Below are 26,842 nucleotides of genomic sequence, written 5' to 3' on the forward strand. Positions count from 1 at the left end.
AAATGAGGCTCAGGAAGGTCAAGGACTTTATTGAGGTTCCACAGTAGGATATAGTTCTTGTTGAAAGCAACCCCTCCTCCCTGCTCCGTTATCTAACTGCAAGGGCAAGGTCAGTGGCAGGGGTGGTGGTCCCATGATTGGTGCATAAGAGCTGCTCTGAGACAGCTGCATGCTGGTGGGTCCTGCAGATGTCTACCCATCAGCCAGAGATAAGCTCAAAATATCCACAAGAGTTTGGATGATTGTGGGAATGCAGAATCCACAGTGATCAAGGGGGAAAGTCAAGTTGCCGGGCCATTTCCCTTGACTTTTAGAGAGAAAAGTTACGTGGGACATTATCTCCCACAGTTCTTCTGTGGTGCCACTAGTCTTAGTCCTTATATAAGAAGAAACCAGTTAAAATTACCTATTGAAGAAACAAAGAGCAAACTCGCCCACTGAGATGCGCAGAAAGCCCTGGACTCTGTTGTATTCATAACTCTGCCATTATTTTTCTGTGTAGTCTTGGGTAAATCACTTACCTTCTTTATGATGGTTATGATCAGTTTCCTCATCAGAAAGATGAACAGCATTACACCTCTATTGTCTCTAACATGACTAGGAATAAACCCTGTCTTTTTTCTGTAGATCATACAAGTGAGTGCTCGGGATTGTTGAGGCAGCGCATTTGATGTGTCTCTTCCTTCCCAGTTAGGAAACCTGCTGCCCTACAGTGACCCCAGCGTGGTGTTTGTCTTCCTGTCCGTGTTTGCTGTGGTGACCATCCTGCAGTGCTTCCTGATTAGCACACTCTTCTCCAGAGCCAACCTGGCGGCAGCCTGTGGGGGCATCATCTACTTCACGCTGTACCTGCCCTACGTTCTGTGTGTGGCGTGGCAGGACTATGTGGGTTTCACACTCAAGATCTTCGCTGTGAGTACCTCTGGTCTTTCTGCAGTGGCTGTAGGCATTTGACCTTCCTTTGGAGTCCCTGAATAAAAGCAGCAAGTTGAGAACAGAATTGATAGTCTCTTTCCAATGGGACATGAACCTTTGCTCTAGATTCTAAGCTCTTTAAGGGTTAAGGGCAAGGGTTGTGTTTTATTAAATTGTTTACCTTTAGTCTTCTCAGTGAATCTTGGTTGAATTGAATTGAATGGATTTTTTTCCGAGAGCCAGACTGCATCTTGAACTGGGCTGGGGATAAATGGCATTGAGGAATGGCTTCAGGCAACAGATACCGTCTCTGCCCTTTATCTCCCAGCTCTGTTGGCCATGTTAAACTCATGACAAAGTCAAGGCCACAGATAGAACTGAAAAGTCTTGAGGTCAGAGATGGCCTCTCTTGTCTTCCTTGTGTCTAGTATGCTGTTTTGCTTGAGTAATATTTTATGAACTAAACACAACTGAGGAGCAGGTGCCTCATCTTCCCACAAATTCCTGACTTGGACCCTTCCTTCCCTTGTACAGAGCAGGGGGAAATCTTGGATAGTGTGTGAGCCCTGCAAGTGCAAGCAGTCAGATGTCCCCAGGTCACTTACAAGGAAAGCTATGAATCACTCATAAGATGCTCCTGATGCCTCAGTCTGGGCTCCATGGGCATCAGCAGCCCCAGACAGGCACCTCTGATCCTGAGCCATCCTTGGCTGAGCAGGGGGCCTCAGAGGACTATGGATATGCACACATGTGCGGGGGAATAGGATTGCTAAGCCTTGGGGCATCTTTGGAAACATAAAGTTGTAAAAGTTTTCTACTTCATTGTACATGCATTTCTGAAATGTTTGTGTATAATGAGTGGTTACAAGTTGAATCATTTTATATGTTACTTGGTAGCCCACCACTCCCCTAAGAGGACTCCGTAGGTAAATACTACTTCTGTACCTTATGACTGATCCATTTTGCAAATTCAAATTTCTCCAGGTGTAATTTACGCTAGAAGAGATAGAAAAATGAGAGAGACCAGAAAATGGATAGGTGACTTTGCCTGTTTCTCACAGAGCCTGCTGTCTCCTGTGGCTTTTGGGTTTGGCTGTGAGTACTTTGCCCTTTTTGAGGAGCAGGGCATTGGAGTGCAGTGGGACAACCTGTTTGAAAGTCCTATGGAGGAAGATGGCTTCAATCTCACCACTTCAGTTTCCATGATGCTGTTTGACACTTTCCTCTATGGGGTGATGACCTGGTACATCGAGGCTGTCTTTCCAGGTACACTGCTTTGGGCATCTATTAGGAAAATATGACTTCTAGCTATTTTCCTTTCATTGTGCTAGAATCTCTGCAGTGCATGGGCCTCCCTGAGAAGTGGTTTGGGCTATAGATCTATAGTAAACAGATAGTCCAAGGACAGGCAGCTGATGCTGAAAGTACAATTGTCACTACTTGTATAGCACTTGTTTCTTGAAAACTGTGTGCCAGGTAGCATGCAAAATGTTTTATACACATTGCTTCATTTAATTCTCACAAGGCTACTCTGAAGTAGTTACTATAATAACCAGCAATTTTCAAATAAGAGAACTGTGACTCAAAGATGTTAAGTAACCAGCTGTGGCCACACAACTGTTAAGTGTTGGTTTGGAGGAGAATCCACTTCGGTTACACTGGGTCAGTAAGCCCATGCGAATCCTCCCACTGCTCACCCAATTCTGTATTTCTGTGTCCCCAGAGGGGGTACAACTAGGAGATGTTCTGTTTCCTGAGTACAGGTTGTTAATAATTAAATATACTAGCTCTAAGGCCTGCCCGTGATTTAATTAGCATTCAGTAAAAATTCATGTTGAATTTTTCTTTAGTACTTCTTTCTTAATACATCTTCTTGACCAAGTCCAAGAGGAACCTGCCTTGGGACAAACTTTCATATGAGATCAAATTCTGAAACAGCAAGATTTAACCCTTTTTGGTTCACCTTCTGATCCTCCCCTAAGGAGGTATACATGAAATATTTATTACTCCTGCCTGAACTTCATTCATTGAATATGCAATTTTGCAGCATGAAGATTCTGGATTTAAATTCTGAGTCCTGAACTTACTGGCCGAGGGACCTTGGATAGGCTCCTTATCCCTCACTTTCCTCATCTCTAAAATGGGGATGGCACCTGCCCCGTGGGTTGTTGGAAGGACTTACTGAGGTGCAGAATGTACGGTGTACATAGCAGTTTCAGCAAATGTTTGCTTCCCCTTTCCCCACATCCATTCCAATCTGTTCCTTCCCCAAAGGATGTGTCAAGGAGGAAATGGACCTGGCTGGGAAACCCTCAGAATACTGGGATGGCACCGAGCTTGGCTCATACCTGTGCTTTGCTTTCAGGCCAGTATGGAATTCCCAGGCCCTGGTATTTTCCTTGCACCAAGTCCTACTGGTTTGGTGAGGAAAGTGATGAGAAGAGCTACCCTGGTTCCAACCAGAAGAGAATGTCAGAAGGTAAGTGCTGTTGACCTCCTGCTCTTTCTTTAACCTAGTGCTGCTGCCTCTGCTAACTGTTGGGGGCAAGCGATGTCTCCTGCCTTTCTAGAAGACTCTGAAACCACTCTAGGGGCAGCGAAATCACATGCAGTGTCCCTTTCCAAATCCTCCCATGCCATTTATGTCCAATGCTGTTGACCCGTTGGGAGTTCATGGTCTGGATCCCTGAGGGACATTTTCTTTGTTGTCTTGGCTTCTAGAAAAGTATCTTTTACTTGCCCCCTCCCAAACGCACATTTCATGCTCTCCTAACAAGCTAGAAGAAAGAGGTAAAGACAAGCATGATTGTGGAACCGTAGCCTTGTTGCCTACCTTGTCATGGTGACCTGTGTGTGAGCCTGTGTGGCCTGAGACCAAGTGACTACCACAGAGCTCAGCCTATGCTTCGTAACGTAATCACCCTTCATTACCCAGATCCCTAATCCTCTCTTGGCTCCTGACTGCAGGCAGAGAAATCCACAGCTCATCAAAGGCTCTGCCTTCTGGGTTCTTTCTGCTTAGAGTGGTTTCCTAAGTGTTTAATAGGTCCCTTTTCTGCTAGTCTCTTCTGTGCCTATCCCCTGATTGGCCTTGGTAAAAGTATGATGCTCCTGAATGTAGCACGCTTGCCTGCTGTTCCTAATCATCTTCTCCTACCTCCTCTCTACACCTAGCTCATGTTTCAGTCACCTAGAAATGCTCACAGTTGCTGGAATATGTCATGTTCTTCCACACCCCCATGCCTTCGTATGTACTGTTTGCTCTCGCAGGAGAACCTTCTCTCTAACTTGCCTGTCTTCTCAATTCCTCCTTTCTCTCCAAGATCTAGTTCAGGATCCCCACCCCTGAGCATCCCTCCTTGGTTCTCAGGTAGTCAGTCACTCTCTACCCTGAACTTCCATGGCACGTGAAAGAAAATCTTGTTTTTTTAAAACAATTATAGACTCACAAGAAGTAATAAAAGTTACATGAGGGGGTTCCCCCAATGGTAGCACCATGCGTAACTATAGAATAATATCAAAACCATGAAATTGACATTGGTGCAATTCACAAACCTTCTTCAGATTTCACTAGCTTTATGTGCACTCATTTGTGTGTGTGTATGTATTTAGTTCTATGCAGTTTTATCATGTGTGAATTCATGTAATTACTAGCTCAATCAAGCTGCAGAAATGTCTCATTGTCGCAAAGCTCCTTCATGCTACCCCTTAATGGCCACAGCCATCTCCCTTCTTTCTCAGTTCCTGACACCTCTCAACCACTAATGCGTTCCTCATTTTTACAGTTTTATTATTTCCAGAATGTTACGTAAATGGAACCATACAGTAGGTATCCTTTTGATACTGGCTTTTTTTTTTTCACTTAGCACAGTTCCCTTGAGATCTATCCAAGTTGTATTGTCAACAGTTCATTCCTCTTCACTGCTGAGTAGTGTTCCCTGGGAGGGAGGTATCACAGTTCCATGGCATTTTTAGATGTATTTTTGAAACAACTTTTCAGCATCCTGTATTTTAATTATCAAGTCCTTTTTCCAATAGACTCTGAATGCTCCTGTATCATTGTATTCCCATCACCAACATCAGTATCCAAATAGGCCTTACATAAACATTTGTAGCCTCCTGCCTGCCTGTGAAACCAGGGTGGACATGGAGAGAAGGCATTGCTGAGAGTACGAGCGCAGCGCCATGCGTCCTTACCCTCCACTCCTCAGTGCTTTCTGTGGGTTCATTTCTGTCTTCTCTCCTGTCACAGTCTGCATGGAGGAGGAGCCCACCCATCTGAAGCTGGGCGTGTCCATTCAGAACCTGGTAAAAGTCTACCGAGATGGGATGAAGGTGGCTGTCGATGGCCTGGCACTGAATTTTTATGAGGGCCAGATCACCTCCTTCCTGGGCCACAACGGAGCGGGGAAGACGACCACCATGTAAGAAGAGGGTGTAGTTCCCACAGAATCAGCCACAGGAGGGTTCTGCAGTAGAGTTAGAAATTTATACCTTAGGAAACCATGCTGGTCCCTGGGACAAGGGCAGGAGCACATGAGGAGTTGCTGAGTGTGAAAATGTTATGTAATCACGAGTGTCTTTCCATGTGCTAGTTTTCTAGATGTTATTTCTTCAGCCTAAAACAGGCTGGGGCCTCCAGATGTTATTTCTTCAGCCTAAAGCAGGCTGGGGCCTCAGATGACCCTTCCCATGTAGTTCACAGAATTCTGCAGTGGTCTTGGAACCTGCAGCCACGAAAAGACAGATTACATATGTTGGAGGGAGTTGGCAATTCCCAGGAACTCTGTCTCTAAGCAGATCTGAGAAGCAGCTGGGCAGCTGGCTTGACTGCCTTCCCTGGGACCTCAAGGACCTTACAGCAGGTAGTGTCAGGAGGGATCAGGGACTGTAAAGCACCAGTGTTAGCCTCAGTGGCTTCCAGCGTGATTCCTCAACCATTCCAAAGGGTATATCTTTGAGGGGTGACATTCTTTCCTGTTTCCTTTTAATCTTTTTTTAAAACATAAAATTAATATATTATGAGCTTTTCAGAAGATTTTTAAAAGGTAGTCAGAAATCCTACTACCTAACATAAAAATTATTTTTATCTTTGAATAATATGTTCTTGTTTGTCCATTTTCCATGTGTGCGATGTTAGGCATAGAAAATATATTTTTTTAAAGTATACTTCATTGCAAATTGGAAACTTCATTTAAAAAATGCTCACACTAAAATTGGCATTTCTAACACATAGGCCCACTTGTAGTTATTTACTAAAGTAGAAGGACTGCTTTGCTTTGTTTGGGTCTGGTAGGGTTCATTAGAAAGGAATGGGGCTGGTGGGAGGGTTGCTTTTCTGTTCTCTCTGCAGCCTGAATGGAGCATCTAGAGTTAAGGGTAGGTCAACCCTGACTCCTGTACTTCTAAATTTTTGTCCTCAGGTCAATCCTGACTGGGTTGTTCCCCCCGACCTCGGGCACGGCCTACATCCTGGGAAAAGACATTCGCTCTGAGATGAGCACCATCCGGCAGAACCTGGGGGTCTGTCCCCAGCATAATGTGCTGTTTGACATGTGAGTACCAGCAGCCTGTTAAGAACAGGCCCTTTCTGGATGTGTGTGTCACACCATCGTGGGAGGAGTGGGACTTAAGCATTTTACTGTGTTATGTTTTTGTTTTCTCTCTCTCTCTTTTTTTTGAGACAGAGTCTTGCTCTGTAGCCAGGCTGGAGTGCAGAGTGGTGTTCACTGCAACCTTGGCCTCCCAGGTTCAAGCGATTCTCCTGCCTCAGCCTCCTGAGTAGCTGGGACTCTAGGCACACACCACCATGCCCAGCTAATTTTTGTATTTTTAGTGGAGACTGGGTTTCACCATGTTGGCCAGGATGGGCTCAATGTCTCGACCTTGTGATCCGCCCACCATGGCCTCCCAAAGTGCCAGGAACACAGGCATGAACCACTGCGTCTGGCCGCATTTTACTTTCTTTGAATGTGGCAGGCTCACCTCCCTGAACACCTTGAGACCTAGTTGTTCTTTGATTTTAGGAGAAGTGGGAGGTGAATGGTTGAGCTGGAGAGGTGACTTCACCCCAGCCAGTGGATGGGGGCTTGGGAAACGTTGCTTTCCATTATTGTCATGCTGGAGGGCCCTTTAGCCCATGCTCTCCCCCGCCACACTCCTTATTGAGGCCTGGAGTAGACTTCTCAGACCTGGTAGTGCTTCAGGCCTCTGGTATGATGGACCTGTATTTGCTGCTCAAGACATTTGCTCCCACTCAGGTTGTCCCATCAGCAATAAGGCCCCCAGGGAGCCCAAGTGATGGAGCCAGAGAGTGACGTGAGCTCTGCAATCTTGGGCAAGGCTTTTCCCTTATGTTTCTTCTTATCTAAAGTGAACAGGTGGGGCTTATATGCTCCCTCCTCATCTAAAGTGAACACATGGGGCTCACGTGCAGGGTCCTCCCTGCTTTCAGAGCCTGAGGTCCCCTGAGGTTCAGGAGGGCTGCTCCAGGTGAGTGCTGAGCTGACTTCTTGGTGGACGTGCTGTGGGGACAGCCTGTTAAAGACAACATCTTGGGGCACTGAAATTGAAAGTTGGAACTGCCTGGTGCATGGTGGCCAGGCCTGCTGGAAACAGGTTGGAAGTGATCTGTCACCTTTCACTTTGATTTCCTGAGCAGCTCATGTGCTTGCTCACTGTTGTTCTACCTTGAATCTTGAAGATTCTTTTTCAGAACTTGATAAAGTAAAAAAAAAAAAAAAAAGTGAGGGAGAGGAAAATATGCCCATTCTCATCTGTATTCTGGGGTATCCAGTAGGGCCCAGAGCTGACCTGCCTCCCTGTCCCCAGGCTGACTGTCGAAGAACACATCTGGTTCTATGCCCGCCTGAAAGGGCTCTCCAAGAAGCACGTGAAGGCAGAGATGGAGCAGATGGCCCTGGATGTTGGTTTGCCATCAAGCAAGTTGAAAAGCAAAACAAGCCAGCTGTCAGGTGCGGCCCAGAGCTACCTTCCCTATCCCTCTCCCCTCCTCCTCCAGCTACACACACGCAAAGGAAAATCAGCACTGCCCCAGGGTCCCAGGCTGGGTGAGGTGGGTAATAGAAACTTGTCCCTGGCTGTGTCCCCAGGTCCTCTGCCTTCACTCACTGTCTGGGGCTGGTCTGGAGTTTGTCTCACTTTTCTTTTTGTAGGTGGAATGCAGAGAAAGCTATCTGTGGCGTTGGCCTTTGTCGGGGGATCCAAGGTTGTCATTCTGGATGAACCCACAGCTGGAGTGGACCCTTACTCCCGCAGGGGAATATGGGAGCTGCTGCTGAAATACCGACAAGGTGCCTGATGTATATTTATTCTGAGTAAATGGACTGAGAGAGAGCGGGGGGCGTTTAAGAAGTATGGTTGTGTCACATGGCTACTCTTCTGTGAAGCCATGGGATTCTCTTCTGTTATCACGGAAGAGATAAAGGGCATTGAGAGTGAGATTCCTGAGAGGAGATGCTGTGTTTTTATCCATCTTTTTGTCCCCAACATGGTGCACTAAATTTATGGTTAGTCAAAAGGGTGGATGCATAAATGAATGGAATGGGAGAGGGGCAGGGAGACGATTGGGCTGTCTGGTGAGAGATCTGATGTGATACAGTGTGAGGAGCACCGGCAGGCTTTGAGCCAACCCTGGCTGGTCCTGAGACATTGGAAAAGTCACAACTTGCCTCACTGTCTTTGCCGATAATAATAGTAGTGCTTATGTCATAGATTAAATTAAATAAGAATGCACACAAACCACCTAGCACAATGCCTGGCATACAGCAAGTTCCCAAATAAATGCTGCTGTTCTTACCTCTGTCAGGATGCGGTACCTATATACATATCCAAAGCTTTGCCATTCTAGGGGTCATAGCAATACAGGGTTAAAGGTGGCTTCCAGGTCTCTTTGCCCTGCTTACCCCTGCTAATTTCTCTTTCGTCCCTGCCACTGTGATAAATGAAATGAGAACTGAGAGGCCTCACCTATCCCACATCCTTGTGTTTGTACCTGGCAGGCCGCACCATTATTCTCTCCACACACCACATGGATGAAGCGGACATCCTGGGGGACAGGATTGCCATCATCTCCCATGGGAAGCTGTGCTGTGTGGGCTCCTCCCTGTTTCTGAAGAACCAGCTGGGAACAGGCTATTACCTGACCCTGGTCAAGAAAGATGTGGAATCCTCCCTCAGTTCCTGCAGAAACAGTAGTAGCACTGTGTCATACCTGAAAAAGGTGAGCTGCAGTCTTGGTGCTGGGCTGGTGTTGGGTCTGGGCAGTCAGGACTTGCTGGCTGTGAATGGTTTCCCCACCTCCACCCCTTTTGCCATGTTGAAGCCACCATCTCCCTGCTCTGCCCCTTGGAAATCATATCATACCTCAGGCATGGAAAGCTAAGGAGCCCTCTGTTCCCATTGTACTAGTTCTGTTGAATCCCGTTTTCCTTTTCCTATGAGGCACAGAGAGTGATGGAGAAGGTCCTTAGAGGACATTATTATGTCAAAGAAAAGAGACTTGTCAAGAGGTAAGAGCCTTGGCTACAAATGACCTGGTGTTCCTGCTCATTACTTTTCAATCTCATTGACCTTAACTTTTAAACTATAAAACAGCCAATATTTATTAGGCACTGATTTCATGCCAGAGAGACTCTGGGCATAAAATAAAATAATGATAATCGTTAATTTTATATAGCATTGTTACCATTTACAACCTTTTTTTTTTTTTTTTTTTACCTCTAACATCTCAATTAAAGTACAGAGAAACCCTGGGAAGAAGGTAACTATATTTATTATCCCAGATGAGGGAAGTGAGGCTTATAGGGATTTGGTAGCTTATTCAAGGTCACCCAGCAGGTAAATAACAGTGGTAGGACCAGACCCAGTTACCAGGTATGTTTTCCCCTGTACCGCAGTACATGCCTGAGATTTCTTTGTGTGTTGAAGCCAGTGGTACCTAACATATTTACTTCCCAACCTTAAACTCCTATCCACTTATTTACCTTTTAATGAGCCTCTTGACTCAAGTGCAGTCTGAGGACCAGCAGCATCAGGATCACTGGGAACTTGTTAGAAATTCAGCATCTTGGGCCCAGCTCAGACCTACTGAATCAGAATCTGTGCGTTTTAACAAGGTCCTCAAGTGGTTGAACACACACTGAAGCTTGAGAAGCATTGAAGTAGACATGTAGCCAGGTAAAGGCCTTGCCTGAGATGGTTGGCAAAGGCCTTGTTGCAGCATTCATTGGGAGGCCACAGTTCTTTTGGCAACTCTGCTTCCTGACCTTTCACCCTCAGGAAGTGAGGCTGTTCACACGGCACACACATGCCAGACAGGGTCCTCTGAAGCCACGGCTGCCAGTGCATGTGTCCCAGGGAAAGCTTTTTCCTTTAGTTCTTATAAAACAGAGCTGCTTGGAAGCCCTCCCTGGCGAAGGTACTGGTGGCTCTGCCTTGCTCAGTCCCTGACCCATTCTCACCTCCTTCTTTGCCATCAGGAGGACAGTGTTTCTCAGAGCAGTTCTGATGCTGGCCTGGGCAGCGACCATGAGAGTGACACGCTGACCATCGGTAAGGACTCTGGGGTTTCTTATTCAGGTGGTGCCTGAGCTTCCCCCAGCTGGGCAGAGTGGAGGCAGAGGAGGAGAGGTGCAGAGGCTGGTGGCGCTGACTCAAGGTTTGCTGCTGGGCTGGGGCTGGGTGGCTGTGGGGGCGGGTGCAGCTTGGTGGTGGGTTGGCCTAATGCTTGCTGGGGTGCCTGGGGCTCGGTCTGGGAGCTAGCAGGGCAGTGTCCCAGAGAGCTGAGATGATTGGGGTTTGGGGAATCCCTTAGGGGAGTGGACACTGAATACTGGGGATGAGGAGCTGAGGGCCAAGCCAGTGGGCTGGGATTTGAGCCTAGTATATAAGAAGAGTGAGAGCCCAGGAGATCAGGAACAGCCTTCCAGATTTTTCTTGGGTAGCCCGTGTAGGAGGCCAGTGTCACCAGTAGCATATGTGGAACAGAAGTCTTGACCCTTGCCATCTCTGCTCAGTCCTAACAGCTGGCTTTTCCCAGGAAGAAGACTTCTGCTTCCATGAACTGTTAGATTAACCCTCTATTTAGGTAAATGAGGGAGCCTACTTTTCAAATATAGGAAAGGGTAAAGAATCTTTTAAGATTCCTTTACTCAAGTTTTCTATTAAAGAATTCCGGGCTTAGGCAATAAACACCAGACTTTGAGCCTCAGTTATCCATCCACCCATCCATCCACCCACCCACCCATCCTCCCATCCACCCATCCATCCACCCATCCACCCATCCACCCATCCACCCATCCTACACTGAGTACCTACAATGTGCCTGGCTTTGGTGATACAAAGGTGAATAAGACATAGTCCTTTCCTTTGCCTCCAACCCTCAGACCAGAGATGAACATGTGAAATGACTAAAATACCTGGAACAGGTGTGGTGTATGAGCAGCAGGCTTCTGAGGAGGGGGTGGGGGATGGCCAGCCCTCACTCTGGAGCCCCTCTGAGTTGATTGAGCCGCCTTTGCATTCTGGTCCCTGCAGATGTCTCTGCTATCTCCAACCTCATCAGGAAGCATGTGTCTGAAGCCCGGCTGGTGGAAGACATAGGGCATGAGCTGACTTACGTGCTGCCATATGAAGCTGCTAAGGAGGGGGCCTTTGTGGAACTCTTTCATGAGATTGATGACCGGCTCTCAGACCTGGGCATTTCTAGTTATGGCATCTCAGAGACGACCCTGGAAGAAGTAAGTTAAGTGGCTGACTGTCAGAATATATAGCAAGGCCAAATGTCCTAAGGCCAGGCCGGTAGCCTGCATTGGGAGCAGGATTATCATGGAGTTAGTCATTGGGTTTTTAGGTCATTGACATCTGAGTAATGTTGACCCCCGTTAGCCATTTAAGATGGTGGTGGGAGACAGCAGGAAAGAAGTATTTTCCTCTGTACCACAGTACATGCCTGAGATTTATTTGTATGTTGAAACCAGTGGCACCTAACACATTTACATCCCAACCTTAAACTCCTATCCACTTATTTACCTTTTAATGAGCCTCTTTACTCAAGTACAGTGTGAGGACCAGCAGCATCAGGATCACCTGGGAATTTGTTAGGAATTCAGCAACTTGGGCCCAGCTCCGACCTACTGAATCAGAATCAGGAGCAATTCCCTGGTGTGACTGTGTCACAGCCAGGTATCAACTGGATTCTCATACATAGGAAATGACCAACATTTATGAATGGATAGTCTACTTATGCCAGGTGCCGAGATTTTTTTTTTTTTTTTTTTTTAATCACTGTGACCTCATTTCATTCTCATAAAAAGATGAAAAAATGAACACTCAGGAATGTTGACATGAGATTCAGAATCAGGGATTTGGGGCTTCAAAGCCCATCCTCTCTTTATCCATGTAATGCCTCCCCTTAGAGATCCAACATCACAGACCTTGAGGGCTGAAGGGGATATAAAAGCTGTCTGGTCCAGTGGTCTCTTAAGTTTGACAGTGCAGCAGAATCACCTGGGGATGTTACTAAAAGTAAACATTCTAAGGTTTGGCTTCAGGCCCTGTGCATCAGAATTTCTGGAGGTAAGCCTTGAGGTCTGTACTTCTCGTGCATGCTTCGGATGCAGTGGTGTATATACTAGAGTTTGGAAATTATTGCGCTCATTCAGATTCTCTTCTGATGTTTGAATCTCTGCCATCGTATTTCTAGTCCTCCATTTCCTCCTGCTCATTCTGTATTGGATAACTTGTCATAGTGCTAGCCTATGCAAAGATTTAGAGCCACAATCCTGAAAGAAGCCACCTGACTCATTCCCTGTAGGTTCAGAACAAATTTCTTCTGCTGCAGTGTCCTACTGTCATAGCTTTTTTTTTTTTTTGATGAGACAGGAGTTTTGCTCTTACCGCCCAGGCTGGAGTACAGTGGTGCAATCCTTGGCTCACTACAACCCCCACCTCCTGGGTTCAAGTGATTCTCCTGCCTCAGCCTCCCCAGTAGCTGGAATTACAAGCATGTGCTACCACGCCCGGCTAATTTTGTATTTTTAGTAGAGACGGGTTTTCTCCATGTTGGTCAGGCTGGTCTCGAACTCCCGACCTCAGGTGATCAGTCCGCCTCGGCCTCCCAATGTGCTGGGATTATAGGCATGAGCCACCGCGCCCAACCATAGCTTTAATTTAAAAATGATTGTCTAGATTGATAGCTCTCACCACTGAGGAAATGTTCTCTGGCAAAAACGGCTTCTCTCCCAAGTAACTCTGACAAAGTGTTATTAAGAAATGTGACTTCTACTTTCTCTGTCTTAAGGGGCTAACATGCCACTCAATAATGTAATAATCATGGCAGTGATGACTACGTTCGTAATGTTGGTGCTTATAATGTTCTCACCTGCTCTCATTTTGCAGATATTCCTCAAGGTGGCCGAAGAGAGTGGGGTGGATGCTGAGACCTCAGGTAACTGCCTTGAGGGGGAATGGCACACTTAAGATAGTGCCTCCTGCTGGCTTTCTCAGCGCACGAGTATTGTTCCTTTCCCTTTGAATTGTTCTATTGCATTCTCATTTGTAGAGTGTAGGTTTGTTGCAGATGGGGAAGGTTTGTTTTGTTGTAAATAAAGTATGGGATTCTATCCTTGTGCCTTCAGATGGTACCTTGCCAGCAAGACGAAATAGGCGGGCCTTTGGGGACAAGCAGAGCTGTCTTCGCCCGTTCACTGAAGATGATGCTGTTGATCCAAATGATTCTGACATAGACCCAGGTATGTTAGGGCAAGATCAATCAGTGTCCCACTGTTTGAATGTGAAAATCTCTCTCATGCTCCCAGCTGTTTTCTTGGGATGGCCTTTAGCCAAGGTGATAGATCCCTACAGGGTCCAAAGAGATGTGAGGAAATGATAAAAGCCCCTTGTTCTTTGCAGCATCGTGCATGTGATCAAACCTGAAAGAACCCATCCATATCACTTCCTTTAAAGACGTCAAGATGGTGCTTCAATCCTCTGAACCCATGTATTTATTATCTTTTCTGCAGGGTCCTAGTTTCTTGTATATATTAGGTGTTTAATTGTTGAACAAATATTCTTTCAAGTAGATGAATTATTTTGAAAGAGTGAGAAAGGGGAATTTGCTGTTAGAGGTAATTGTACCCTAAGACTTACATATTTGAGGCCGGGCACGGTGGCTCATGCCTGTAATCCCAGCTCTTTGAGAGGCCGAGGTGGGTAGATCACCTGAGGTCAGGAGTTTGAGACCAGCCTGACCAACAAGGTGAAACCCCATCTCTACTAAATACCAAACATTAGCCGAGTATGGTGGCACATGCCTGTAATCCTAGCTACTTGGGAGGCTGAGGCAGAAGAATCGCTTGAACCTGGGAGGCGGAGGTTGCAGTGAGTCAAGGTTGCGCCATTGCACTCCAGACTAGGCAACAAAAGTGAAAACTCCATCTCAAAAAAAAAAAAAAAGACAGATATTTTAGATGAGTGTGTTTTTGTGTGTTTAACTGAGATGGAGAGGAGAGATAAGACATCAAACAAATATTGATAAGATGTAAAAGCATATCAGTTAGGTATCATTCATTTAAGACAAGGATTTCTAGAAAATATTTAGGAACAGAAAACTTTCCAGTTCTCTCACCCCTGCTCACAGGAGTGTATGGCTCTTACATTATATATAATTGCCTGACTTCATACAGTATCAGTACTTAGATCATTTGAAATGTGTCCACGTTTTACCAGAATATAATAGGGTGAGAAGCTGAGAACTAATTGCCGTTGTGTGTTCTCAGATATGTCAAGCTATGTACATGGTCTGTTTCATAGAATAGTCTATAAGAAATTGATGACTCAATTCATCCGAATGGCTGGCTGTAATACCTGGTTATGCATGAACACATCTTTTCAGTTGTCTCAAGACACCTTTGTTTTCTGTACTAATCAGACAAGGACTGAAAGGCAGAGACTGCTACTCTTAGACACTTTGAGTCATAACTCTTCCTTGGACATAGCTTTGTCATGAAAGCCCTTTACTTCTGAGAAACTTTTAGCTTCAGACACACGCCTCCAAGATAGTTGTTGAAGACACCAGAAGAAGGAGCATAGCAATGCCGAAAATACCTAAGATAATAGGTGACCTTCAGTGTTGGCTTCTTGCAGAGTCCAGAGAGACAGACTTGCTCAGTGGGATGGATGGCAAAGGCTCCTACCAGGTGAAGGGCTGGAAGCTTACACAGCAACAGTTTGTGGCCCTTTTGTGGAAGAGACTGCTAATTGCCAGACGGAGTCGGAAAGGATTTTTTGCTCAGGTGAGATGTGCTGTTTTGGCTAGAGACTCTGGCTTCATGGGTGGGCTGCAGGCTCTGTGACCAGTGAAGGCAGGATAGCATCTTGGTCAAGATATGGATGCTGGACCCAGATTTATCTGTATTTCAATCCCAGTTCTATTCCTTGCCAGTGTTGTGTCTGCTGGCAAGTTACTTCCCTATGCCTCAATCTCCTCATCTGTAAAATGGGGATAATAATATTACCTGCAATACAGGGTTGTTACGAAAATAAAAACGAATAGGTGCTTTGAATGGGGCCTGACATTAGCAAGTGCTTACTTTTGTGTGTGTATATGTTATTTTGGAGGAGAACATAAAAAGGACAAAGTATAGAAAAACTGATCCGGTGTATTCAGCTGTCATAACATGGGAGTTATTACACCCAGATGCACTTGACATGTGAACTTATTAGAAAGTTGATGTTTAACTCAAACTGGTAGAAAAGGTAGGTCAGAATATAGTTGGCCAACAGAGAAGACTTCTTACACTATTGTCTGCATGTCAGTGTTTGCATGCTAACTTGCTTAGTTAGAAGGGTTAAATTTTTTCACTCGATAAAATCAAGAAATGTAGAGAAAAGGTCTGCAGAGAATATTCCACACTGATGATGTGGATACTGTTAAGAGCAGGAGTTTGGAGCATACAGAGCTGGAGTTGAATCCTGACTTTGCTACTTATTGGCTGTGTGACCTTGGGCAAGTTGCTTAGTCTCTCTGATCCTCAGTTACCTTTGTTTGTTGATGATAATCATTGATAACACAACCATAAATAATGACAACAGAGATAATTCTCATTATAGTACTTATTATACAGACTTATTCACTCCATGTCAATTTTCTGCATTGAAATCCCAGAACATTAGAATTGGGGGCATTGTTTGAATCTTTAAGGTTATAAGGGATACATTTCTCAACAATAAATGGGAGGAGCTTTGGGTTTACTTACAAAGTATGCCCAAGTCATCTTTTTTTTTTTTTTTTTTCAGAGAAGATATGGTAGAAAGTCTTAGGAGGTTGAAGAAGGAATTGGATATTTATTCTTTCTGAGACTATCACGGGAGACAATGACTATGGTTGTCTGTGACTGGAGCCATTGCTGTAGAGTTGGTTTTATTATAGTGTAGGATTTGAATGGGCCATGTGTTCTCAGACCTCAGATTAAAGTGAGAAAACTGAAGCCAGTGGGGAGAATGACTTCACATGGGTGCACTTGTATTAGAGACAGAACCAGGATTCAGGACTTCTGGCTCCTGGTCCTGGGTTCATGGCCCAATGTGGTCTTTCTCAGTCTTCAGGAGGAAGAAGGGCAGGACCCAGTGTTCTGAGTTACCCTGAATGTGAGCACTATTTACTTTGTGAACCTTTTGGCTTAGTGCCTCTGCTAGGTGGCCATAGCCTCTGGCCTTGTGCTGCCAGAGAAAAGGTTTAGTTTTCAGGCTCCATTGCTTCCCAGCTGCCAAGAATGCCTTGGTTCAGCACAGTCGTAGGCTCTGCACTCCTCATTGCCGTGCTGGTTGGTCGGGGAGGCTGGCTGGACTTGTAGGGATTTACCCCTTGGCCTTGTTTCTAACACTTGCCATTTTCCTGCTGTCCCCCTGCCCCCTCCACTGCCTGGGTAAAGATTGTCTTGCCAGCTGTGTTTGTCTGCATTGCCCTTGTGTTCAGCCTGATCGTGCCACCCTTTGGCAAATACCCCAGCCTGGAACTTCAGCCCTGGATGTACAACGAACAGTACACATTTGTCAGGTATGTTTGTCTTCTGTGTCCCAGGAGGGGATAAGATTCAAGCAGACCAAAGATGTTTACGAGGGCCAAGGGAATGGACTTCAGAATTACACAGTGGAATAAATTTTACTTCTGTGACTCAGGTCCTTGTATAAGCTAATACTGCATGCATAGAACAGCAGCGAACTAACCCTGAATAATAGGCCAGTCTTCTGTTGAGCCTTTCAGCCTCTCTCTTCTTTATCCTACTGGTGTCAGGAACAGCCACATGTGTTTTAGATAAAATAATCTGCCCTTGCAAAAATCCACGATTAAGTTATAAAGTATTTGAATGTGTGGAGCTGTGTTTTAATTCTGTAATTGACTCACAGGGCACACTATGAAAGCATAGAACCTCCAGAGACTTGTTTTCTGCAAAATATAATTCATATAATTATTATCTATTCTGTTATATTTGGGATGTTAGCTAGTGTTTGTTCTTTAGACAAAAATTTCCTCCACTCCATAACAATACATTACATCAAAGAAAAGGATAAAGGATTTTTCTGGGTCTTGTTAGCAGGAGCTTTCTTCAGTCCTGAAGGATTTGTAGACCTGTAGATGGGGGAACTGTATCAGTGATACAAAAGGGAAGCATTAAAAAAACAAACAAACAAACAAAAATATATATATATATATGTAAATGTGAATTGGCCTCTTTTTCTCTAAGCCCATGTTTTCTTCTTACATAGTTCAGGTTTACTTTATTTTTTCCTTTCCAGCTGCTGACCCTATATTGCCCGTGGTTGTGGAACATAGCATGTGTTTGTGACCTGTGCCTGTTATTTTTGTGCTTTCTAGTTGTGCATGCAAAGAGTACAAAGTTTTCTTGCCCTTTCTTGGAAAATTCTGCTTGTCTGTGCCAAAGGGATAATTGTAAAAGCATTTTTGAAATACTTAATGAGTTGATTTACTTCAAATTTAAAAAATATATAAATGTATATATGTCTATACATGCATGTACACATACACACCTTTATACATATAGCCCATTTATACAAGCTCCACTTTGGAGTGCTCTATGTCACCCTGATGCCGAATACAGGGCCACAGTCTGAGATCCTTCTGGGTGGTTTCTGTGTTTTGTTCATTTCTGTTTTAAGAACCTATCACAGAGAAATGCTTCCTAAAATGTTTAATTTATAAAACATTTGTATCTCTTGATTACTGCTTTTAATGAATTACTAAGCTGGTTGCCTCTTATGTACCCACAGCAATGATGCTCCTGAGGACACGGGAACCCTGGAACTCTTAAACGCCCTCACGAAAGACCCTGGCTTTGGGACCCGCTGTATGGAAGGAAACCCAATCCCGTGAGTGTCACTTTAGCCATCAGCTGGCTTCTTGTGCTTGTCACCTGGTTTGATTTCTAATATGCTGCATTTATCAACTGCATGCCACATTGTGACCACCAGCATTTGCCCTTTGAATTATTATGATGTTTTAATTACAAAAGCCAGTGTAGTAACCTAACTAAATTATCTAGGAACAAACGTTCGGAGAGTCTTCTAACACCATGCAAAGCACATCATTACAGACATTTGTTTACTGATTTAGAACATGAATATTTAATTTAAATAGCACTTTAGACTTACTGATCAAATGCTTTTCCTTTCTTTCTGTCCCATTCCCTGTACTTAAGTGCTTCAGTAGGCTCTCATTATATATAATTTTCAGGTTTTGTTTATCAGCTTCTTGGCTTTTATAATCTGAAAAGATGGCATATGAATTTTTATAAAAATGACACTTTCTTCTTTTCAAATTGAATATTTTTATTGTACTTTCCTTCAAAACCCCCTTTCAAAAAGTAGGCAGTGGATAAATAAATTCAGTGAAGCATCCATATGACTCTTAAGTGTGTGTAGGGGAAGGGAGATCACTAGATCGCTGTGAGTAAAGATGGTGGAGAGGTGAGGATCTTATGAGGCAGTGCTCAAGGCTAGTAGAGGTGGGTTAGTGTTTCCAGGCTTAGGCAGAATCTCAGCTGAGGTCATGAAACAACAGTGATCTCTGAAAAACTATGGCAAGATGGGAAGGTGCTGGAGAGTTGGAGAGAGGGGCAAACTTGACTTTCAAGTTTTAACAGGAAGATGGGTGACTCTGCACACCACAAAACAGTGAGCATGATAACCTGTTTATACAAGGTTTGTAGAGACGATTTCTAAATGGGTAGCTACTGTGTGCTTGTTTGTTCTTAGTTAGTATTGGATAGTTACTAAATATTTGTTAGTACTTAGTAGTTAGTACGTGATGGGTGGTAACTCCTAGCAGCCAATATTGGTTCCTAAATAACCAGATGGCAAGGATAGAAAAGGACACAGATACGGCCTATCTGGATTTCATGGTGCCTTTGATTTTCCACACGAAGGATGTGTAGGAAAGATAGAAGCATGAGATGAGATGATAATAGTTATCTAGATTCATCACTGGCCAGCTGAACCATATGAACTCTTGGATTGATGCCAGCTTAGGAAGGCTCTGTAGGAGCCAGAACTGGGCTGAGAGCCAGCCCGTAGAGACAAAATAGGCCCAGCCCTGACATCAGAGGGTTCAAACAGCCCCACCTACAGTCTGCCAGAGGTGGTTGGAAGGAAGGGCTTTTATCCTGGCAACACTTACTGAAATTCAGATTTTTAGGTTTTGCAAAAAAATAGTAGACATGAAGGAAATTTGACAGGAGCATGTCTCAGCAGTATTTAAATTTGTCTCAGCCGATCCCCTTCTGAATGTTCAGAGTGTGAGCTTCAGGAGTGTCTTCACACAGCATGTCTTTGTATGACTTTTCCAGTCAGTTCAGGTGCTTTAAGGAGACAATTAGAGATCAATCTGGAAAACTGTTCATTTGAGTTTTTAATACATAAGAAAACAAGAAATAGTTTTAAAATATATATATTTATATAATATTTATGTGTGTGTGTATATATATATATATATATTTTTTTTTTTTTTTGAGATGGAGTCTTGCTCTGTTGCCCAGGCTGGAGTGCAGTGGCTCAGTCCTGGCTCACTGCCATCTCTGCCTCCCAGGTTCAAGTGATTCTCCTGCCTCAGCCTCCTGAGTAACTGGGATTACAAGCATGTGCCACCACACTGGCTAATTTTTCTAATTTTAGTAGAGATGGAGTTTCACCATGTTGGACAGGATGGTTTTGAACTCCTGACTTAAAATGATCCACCTGGCTTGGCCTCCCAAAGTTCTGGGATTATAGGCATGAGCCATTGTGCCCGGCAATTATATTTAATATTTAATAATAAGGAAATAATTGCTGTAGCTTTACTTTAAATTGTGGAATTCCGAAACTGGAAGGGAACTGGAAATGACTTGTTGAATCAAGTCATTTTAAACTTTTATTTTGCCAGTGGAAAAAATAAGCCCACAAAAGAGCAGGGAACCTGCTGATGTCCCACAGTAATTCACAGCTGGAGACAAGGCTTTGTGTCTTATCTCCAGGGAAAATTTGTAGACAGCCTAGCTCTTTATGTGCCGAGCACTCTCACCCCAGGCATCCCCCAGTTCTCCACTCATTTGAGAACATAAATTGGATCTTGCCACTCTCTACTCATTTTTCAGCACGTCGAGCATAAGATCCAGACTGTCTCTGTCATCTGGCTTCTCTCCTCCTCGTTTATCATTACTCATCTTCATAGCTTATCCTACTCCAGTCGTGCTGTCTTCCTGTTATTCCTCAAAAATAGAAACGCGTTTCTTCCTAGGGCCTTTGTACCTGTACTTGCCATCGCTTTTGCTCAGAATGTTCTTTTCGTCAAATCTTTGACCAGCTTGTTCTCCATCATTGTTTATGTTTGACTGAAATGTCTTCTCTTCAGTAGGTTCATTCTCCCCAATCATTGTCTTTTTATTTTGCTGTATTTTGGGCCATCTAAGATTATCTTATTAGTTTATTTGTTGTTCAACTCCTCCATGGCCATACACCTCCATGAAGGCAGGTATTGTCACCTTAGGCCCTCAAATACACTGGACAGCATCTGGCGCATAGTAGATGCTCAACGAATATTTGTTGTGTGAGCAAATGGTTGGTTGATTGGATTGAACAGAGTTCAGTACATAAAGGTTTAGGGCCTCTTAGCATTCTATTTTACTTATGTATAAAATGATGATACATAATGATGATATAAATGATGTCACAGTGTACAAGGCTGTAGTGGGATGAGGCAATCAAATGAGATCATGCTTGTCTTTTCCAAATGGTGAGGGAATAGATGCATGTTTGTGGTCGTTATGGAATGATCCTGTGCTCCTGAGGCAACAGAAAGGCCAGGCCCTCTTGGGTAATCTTCCTCTTACTGTCTTCCCTTTGCAGAGACATGCCCTGCCAGGCAGGGGAGGAAGAGTGGACCACTGCCCCAGTTCCCCAAACCATCAGGGACCTCTTCCAGAATGGGAACTGGACGATGCAGAATCCTTCACCTGCATGCCAGTGTAGCAGCGACAAAATCAAGAAGATGCTGCCTGTGTGTCCCCCAGGGGCAGGGGGGCTGCCTCCTCCACAAGTGCGTCACTTTCAGGGTGTGACTGGGCAGAAGGGGTAGAGGGTGGGCTGGTAGCTTCTGCTTGGAAGCAGGAATGAGTGACATATCATGTTGGGAGGGTCTGTCTTTTTTCTCTTTTTCTTTGAGGCGGAGTCTTGCTCTCTTGCCCAGGCTGGAGTGCAGTGGCATGATCTTGGCTTACTGCAACCTCCCCCTCCCAGGTTCAAGCGATTCTCCTGCCTCAGCCTCCCAAGTAGCTGGGATTACAGGCACGCGCTACCATGTCCGGCTGATTTTTCTGTTTTTAGTAGAGATGGGGTTTCGCCATGTTGGCTAGGCTGAACTGAAATTCCTGACCTCAGGTGATCCACCCGCCTCGGCCTCCCAAAGTACTGGGATTACAGGTGAGAGCCACTGTGCCCAGCCCTGTTTCAGTCTTTAACTTGCTTCTTGTCATAGGAAAAAGCATGTGAATTTTGAGGGGAGAGGGTTTGGACCACACTGTGCCCATGCCTGTCCCACAGCAGTGAAGTCACAGGACAGACTGTGACAGGCCTGGCTTCCAATCTTGGCTCTGCAACAAATGAGCTGGTAGCCTTTGACAGGCCACTTTAACTCCCTGGACCTGTTTCTTCACCTCTGAATTAGGGAGGCTGGATCAGAAAACTCCTGTGGATCTTGTCAACTCTGGCATTCTTGGAGACTCTGTTTGGGAAGGAGTCCTGAGCCATTTTTTTTTTTTTTTTTTGAGAATTTCAGGAAGAGGAGTGCTTATGATAGCTCTCTGCTGCTTTTATCAGCATCCAAATTGCAGGGTGAGGACAAGCAATTCTAAATAAGTACAAGAACTAAAATAAGTCTTGGTTACCACTCTTTAAAATAATAGCTAGGCCAGGTGCGGGGTGGCTCACACCTGTAATCTCAGTATTTTGGGATGCTGAGGCGGACGAATCACCTGAGGTCAGGAGTTCGAACCAGCTTGGCCAATGTGGCGAAACCCTGTCTCTACTAAAAATACAGAATTAGCCAGACATGGTGGCACGTGCCTGTAATCCCAGTTACTTGGGAGGCTGAGGCAGGAGAATTGCTTGAACCTGGGAGGTGGAGGTTGCAGTGAGCCAAAATCACGCCACTGCACTCCAGCCTGGGCAACATAGTGAGACTCCATCTCAAAAAATAAAATGAATAAAATAACAGCTAATCTAGTCATCGGTATAACTCCGATGAACAAAAGATTTATTAGGCATAGGGAATGATGATGCTTCCTAAAAATCTCTTGACTACAAAGAATCTCATTTCAATGTGTATTGTTAGATATTCAGAATAAATTCTTGGGAAAGACCTTGGCTTGGTGTAAGTGAATTACCAGTGCCAAGGGGCAGGGTGAACCAAGTCTCGGTGCTGGCTGCCTGAGAGCAGTGTCTGGGGCCTGTAGTCAGGTTTCCGGTCGCACTGTGGACATGGTCACTGTTGTCCTTGATTTGTTTTCAGTTTCAATTCTTGTCTATAAAGACCCGTATGCTTGGTTTTCATGTGATGACAGAGAAAACAAAACACTGCAGATATCCTTCAGGACCTGACGGGAAGAAACATTTCGGATTATCTGGTGAAGACGTACGTGCAGATCATAGCCAAAAGGTGACTTTTTACTAAACTTGTCCCCTGCCTTATTATTACTAATTAGAGGAATTAAAGACCTACAAATAACAGACTGGAACAGTGGGGGAAGTGCCAGATTATGGCCTGATTCTGTCTATTGGAGTTTAGGATATTATCCCAAACTAGAAAAGATGATGAGAGGGACTGTGAACATTCAGTTGTCAGCTTCAAGGCTGAGGCAACCTGGTCTAGCATGAAAATAGAAATGGATTCAAAGTCAAATTCTGCCACTTAGTAGCAACTTGACCAGGTAACTGTTTATCCTTTTAAAGCCTTAGTTTATCTAAATTGTGATATTAATGTTGCTCTTATAAGTTTGTCATGAGGACTAAATTAAATGATGTACATAAAGTGCCTTGGCTGCTCTCTGATAGGGGACTCCATGATAATCTGTGGTCTCATGGAGGGAGCCCTGGGAAGGTTTAGGAGCCTGCCTTGACTGGAGCCTTGGGAGAGCCGTCTAGCTTCCTGGGACATGGCAGTCTAGTGTTAAATGCTTTGCTCAGCAAATGTTTGTTCTGGTTTCCTTCCCATCAACTTGGTCAGTTGGGGTCTTTCACTTAGGAGTTTCTCAGTGACTTTAAATGGCACGGGCGTGCTGGAATGATAGTGACCATGAGTTTCCAAGAAAGAAGCATAACTTCTCCTTATGTCATCCACAATTGAAATATTATTAATTGAAAAAGCTTCTAGGCTGGGCACAGTGGCTCACGCCTTAATCCTAGCACTTTGGGAGGCCAAGGTGGGTGAATCACTTGAGGTCAGGAGTTCAAGACCAGCCTGGCCAACATGGGGAAACTCCATCTCTGCTAAAAATACAAAATACACTGGCTGTGGTGGCACGTGCCTGTAATCCCAGCTACATGGGAGGCAGAGGCAGGAGAATTGCTTGAACCCGGGAGGCGGAGGTTGCAGTGAGCTGAGGTCGTGCCATTGCACTCCAGCCTGGGCAACAAGAGCAAAACCGTCTCCAAAAAAAAAAAAAAAAAGAAAAAGCTTCTAGTTCACTTACATCTTGGTCTATAAGGTGGTTTGTAAATTGGTTTAATCCAAGGCCTGATTTTCATATAAGTAATAGGGTATTTATGATGGAGAGAAGGCTGGAAGAGGCCTGAGCACAGGCTTCTTTTCTCTGGCACAACCCTACAAGGCCAGCCTGATTCTAGGATTCTTTCTGTCCCTTCCTTATATCCTCAGGTGGGTATTTACTCCTTTTGTATCATCAGGAATAGGCTCAGTGCTTTCTTTGAACTGATTTTTTGTTTCTTTGTCTCTGCAGCTTAAAGAACAAGATCTGGGTGAATGAGTTTAGGTAAGTTGCTGTCTTTCTGGCACCTGTAGCTCAGGAGGAAGATGGTGTTGTAGGTGTCTTGGATTGAAGAAAGCCTTGGAGATTGTCACTCACACACTCACGGGTGCCATCTCACCGTAAGGAGGACAGAAGCCCTGTGAACGTGTGGAGCACGCAGGGGCACACACAGATTTAGATTAGGTCTGCTTTATAGAGCTTCTGCCTAGAGCATCGTAGCTCAGTGCCTAGTGGCCCCTCTAGAGGCCTCTGAAATATTTGATGTACTGATTTTCTTGAGGAGAATCAGAAATCTCCCGTGGGTGTCTAGGGATTTCAAGTAAGTAGTGTTGTGAGGGGAATACCTTCTTGTACTTTCCCCCCAAACCAGATTCTCAAGGCTTCTTAAGGACTCAAGGACAATTTCTAGGCATGTAGCAAGTTACTAAGAAGGCCTTAGAGGAAACAAGAAGCACCACCTTCTCCCTGCACTGTATTTCAACCCATTTTTCCATCTGGGTTTTGAAGGAACAGGTGGGACTGGGGACGGAAGAATTCTTGAGTTGAGGCCAGTTTCAGTTTGTCCATCATGAAAAATGAGATAGCTGATGTGGCTACCTCAGGGGGCCCGAAGGCTCCTTGTTACTGATTTCCACCTTTTCTCTCTGCCTTTTCCCCAAGGGCCAGGACCCTTGGATCTCTGGGCAGAGCAGACGGAGGCCCCTATAATAGCCCTCAGGCTAGAAAGGAGCCGGGACCTGCGTATAAGGCCAGTGTAGCCTACTCTGGACAGTGCGGGGTTCCCACTCTCCCAACTTCCCATCTGCTTGCCTCCAGACCCACGTTCACACCCGAGTCACTGGGTCAGAGGAGCATCTGTGAGATGAAACACCATTCTTTCCTCGATGTCTCAGCTATCTAACTGTGTGTGTAATCAGGCCAGGTCCTCCCTGCTAGGCAGAAACCATGGGAGTTAAGAGATTGCCAACATTTATTAGAGGAAGCTGACGTGTAACTTCTCTGAGGCAAAATTTAGCCCTCCTTTGAATAGGAATTTGACTGTGAACCTTGTACACACTTGCACTGAGTCTGCTGCTGAGTGGTATGTGCACCCCACTGTCTGGGTTTTAATGTCAGGCTGTTCTTTTAGGTATGGCGGGTTTTCCCTGGGTGTCAGTAATACTCAAGCACTTCCTCCGAGTGAAGAAGTTAATGATGCCATCAAACAAATGAAGAAACACCTAAAGCTGGCCAAGGTACAATATCTATCATGAGACGTATCAGAAAAATGGGCGGGTAGCTGCTGGGATGTAGGAGTAGTTGGCAGGTTAAATGGATCACCTAGCAGCTCATTGTTCTGAATATGTTGGCATACAGAGCCGTCTTTGGCATTTAGTGATGTGAGCCAGACAAAACTGAATTACTTAGTTGTACATTTAAAAGTGTAGGTCAAAAACAAATCCAGAGGCCAGGTGCCATGGCTCATGCCTGTAATCCTAGCACTTTGGGAGGCCGAAGTGAGTGGATCACTTGAGGTCAGGAGTTCGAGACCAGCCTGGCCAACATGATGAAACCCCGTATCTACTGAAAATACAAAAAAAAAAAAAAAAAAAAAGCTGGGCTATTGGTGGCACACATCTGTAATCCCAGCTACTTGGGAGGCTGAGGCAGGAGAATCGCTTGAACCCTGTAGGCAGAGATTGCAGTGGGCTGAGATCACACCATTGCACTCTAGCCTGGGCAACGAGCAAAACTCCATCTCAAAAAAATTTTTTTAAAATTCAGAGATTTAAAAGCTCTCAGCGGCCAGATGTGGTGGCATATGCCTGTAATTCCAGCACTTTGGGAGGCCGAGGTGAGCGGATCACAAGGTCAGGAGTTTGAGACCAGGCTGGCCAACATGGTGAAACCCTGTCTCTACTGAAAAAAATACAAAAATTAGCTGGGCATGGTGGCGTGCAACTATAATCCCAGCTACTTGGGAGGCTGAGGTGGGAGAATTGCTTGAACCCGGGAGGTGGAGGTTGCAGTGAGCCGAGATTGTGCCACTGTGCTCCAGCCTGGGCGACAGGGCAAGACTCCGTCTCAAAAAAAGCTCTCAGAACAACCAGTTTTACAAATTTGGCCATTTGGTAAATAAACTGGGTTTCCAACGTACTTTGCTGAAACAATCACTGACTAAATAGGAAATGAATCATTTTCTTTTTGAAGCTGGCAGGCTGGTCTGCAGGACCTGGTAAGTACTCACTTCATTTCTCTCTGTCTCAAGTTTCCCATTTTTAAGTGAGAATTAGGGGGCTCCGATAAAATGGACCCTAGGATTGTGGATAGCAGTGATAGTCCTAGAATCCACAGCTCTGCTTTTGAGTGATGGACCCATGTATCTGGCACAT

General features: G+C 44.9%; 1 protein-coding gene across 3 annotated transcripts in view; it reads left to right on the forward strand.

Annotated features, from left to right (window-relative positions):
- Positions 1 to 26,842, forward strand: part of ABCA1 (ATP binding cassette subfamily A member 1) — a 149,242-nt gene that overhangs the window by 102,543 nt on the left and 19,857 nt on the right. For 2 of the 3 annotated variants that reach the window (XR_004443634.1, XM_033237920.1), the window contains exons 16-34: positions 691 to 912; positions 1,977 to 2,181; positions 3,281 to 3,394; positions 5,168 to 5,339; positions 6,339 to 6,470; positions 7,747 to 7,889; positions 8,091 to 8,228; positions 8,937 to 9,157; positions 10,516 to 10,594; positions 11,473 to 11,675; positions 13,336 to 13,384; positions 13,575 to 13,688; positions 15,082 to 15,230; positions 16,869 to 16,993; positions 18,226 to 18,324; positions 21,334 to 21,523; positions 23,046 to 23,140; positions 24,441 to 24,473; positions 25,600 to 25,705. Coding sequence is in view for 2 of the 3 variants with exons in the window: in XM_033237920.1 (XP_033093811.1) it covers positions 691 to 912; positions 1,977 to 2,181; positions 3,281 to 3,394; positions 5,168 to 5,339; positions 6,339 to 6,470; positions 7,747 to 7,889; positions 8,091 to 8,228; positions 8,937 to 9,157; positions 10,516 to 10,594; positions 11,473 to 11,675; positions 13,336 to 13,384; positions 13,575 to 13,688; positions 15,082 to 15,230; positions 16,869 to 16,993; positions 18,226 to 18,324; positions 21,334 to 21,523; positions 23,046 to 23,140; positions 24,441 to 24,473; positions 25,600 to 25,705 (2,589 nt within the window). In the remaining variant the exon portion in view is untranslated. Of the gene's footprint in view, positions 1 to 690; positions 913 to 1,976; positions 2,182 to 3,280; positions 3,395 to 5,167; positions 5,340 to 6,338; positions 6,471 to 7,746; positions 7,890 to 8,090; positions 8,229 to 8,936; positions 9,158 to 10,415; positions 10,489 to 10,515; positions 10,595 to 11,472; positions 11,676 to 13,335; positions 13,385 to 13,574; positions 13,689 to 15,081; positions 15,231 to 16,868; positions 16,994 to 18,225; positions 18,325 to 21,333; positions 21,524 to 23,045; positions 23,141 to 24,440; positions 24,474 to 25,599; positions 25,706 to 26,842 lie in introns of all 3 variants that reach the window. The other variant, XM_033237921.1, reaches the window with a different exon arrangement.

The sequence above is a fragment of the Trachypithecus francoisi genome, unplaced genomic scaffold (assembly GCF_009764315.1).
Source record: "Trachypithecus francoisi isolate TF-2019V2 unplaced genomic scaffold, Tfra_2.0 Lachesis_group16, whole genome shotgun sequence".
In the NCBI taxonomy this organism is placed as follows: domain Eukaryota; kingdom Metazoa; phylum Chordata; class Mammalia; order Primates; family Cercopithecidae; genus Trachypithecus; species Trachypithecus francoisi.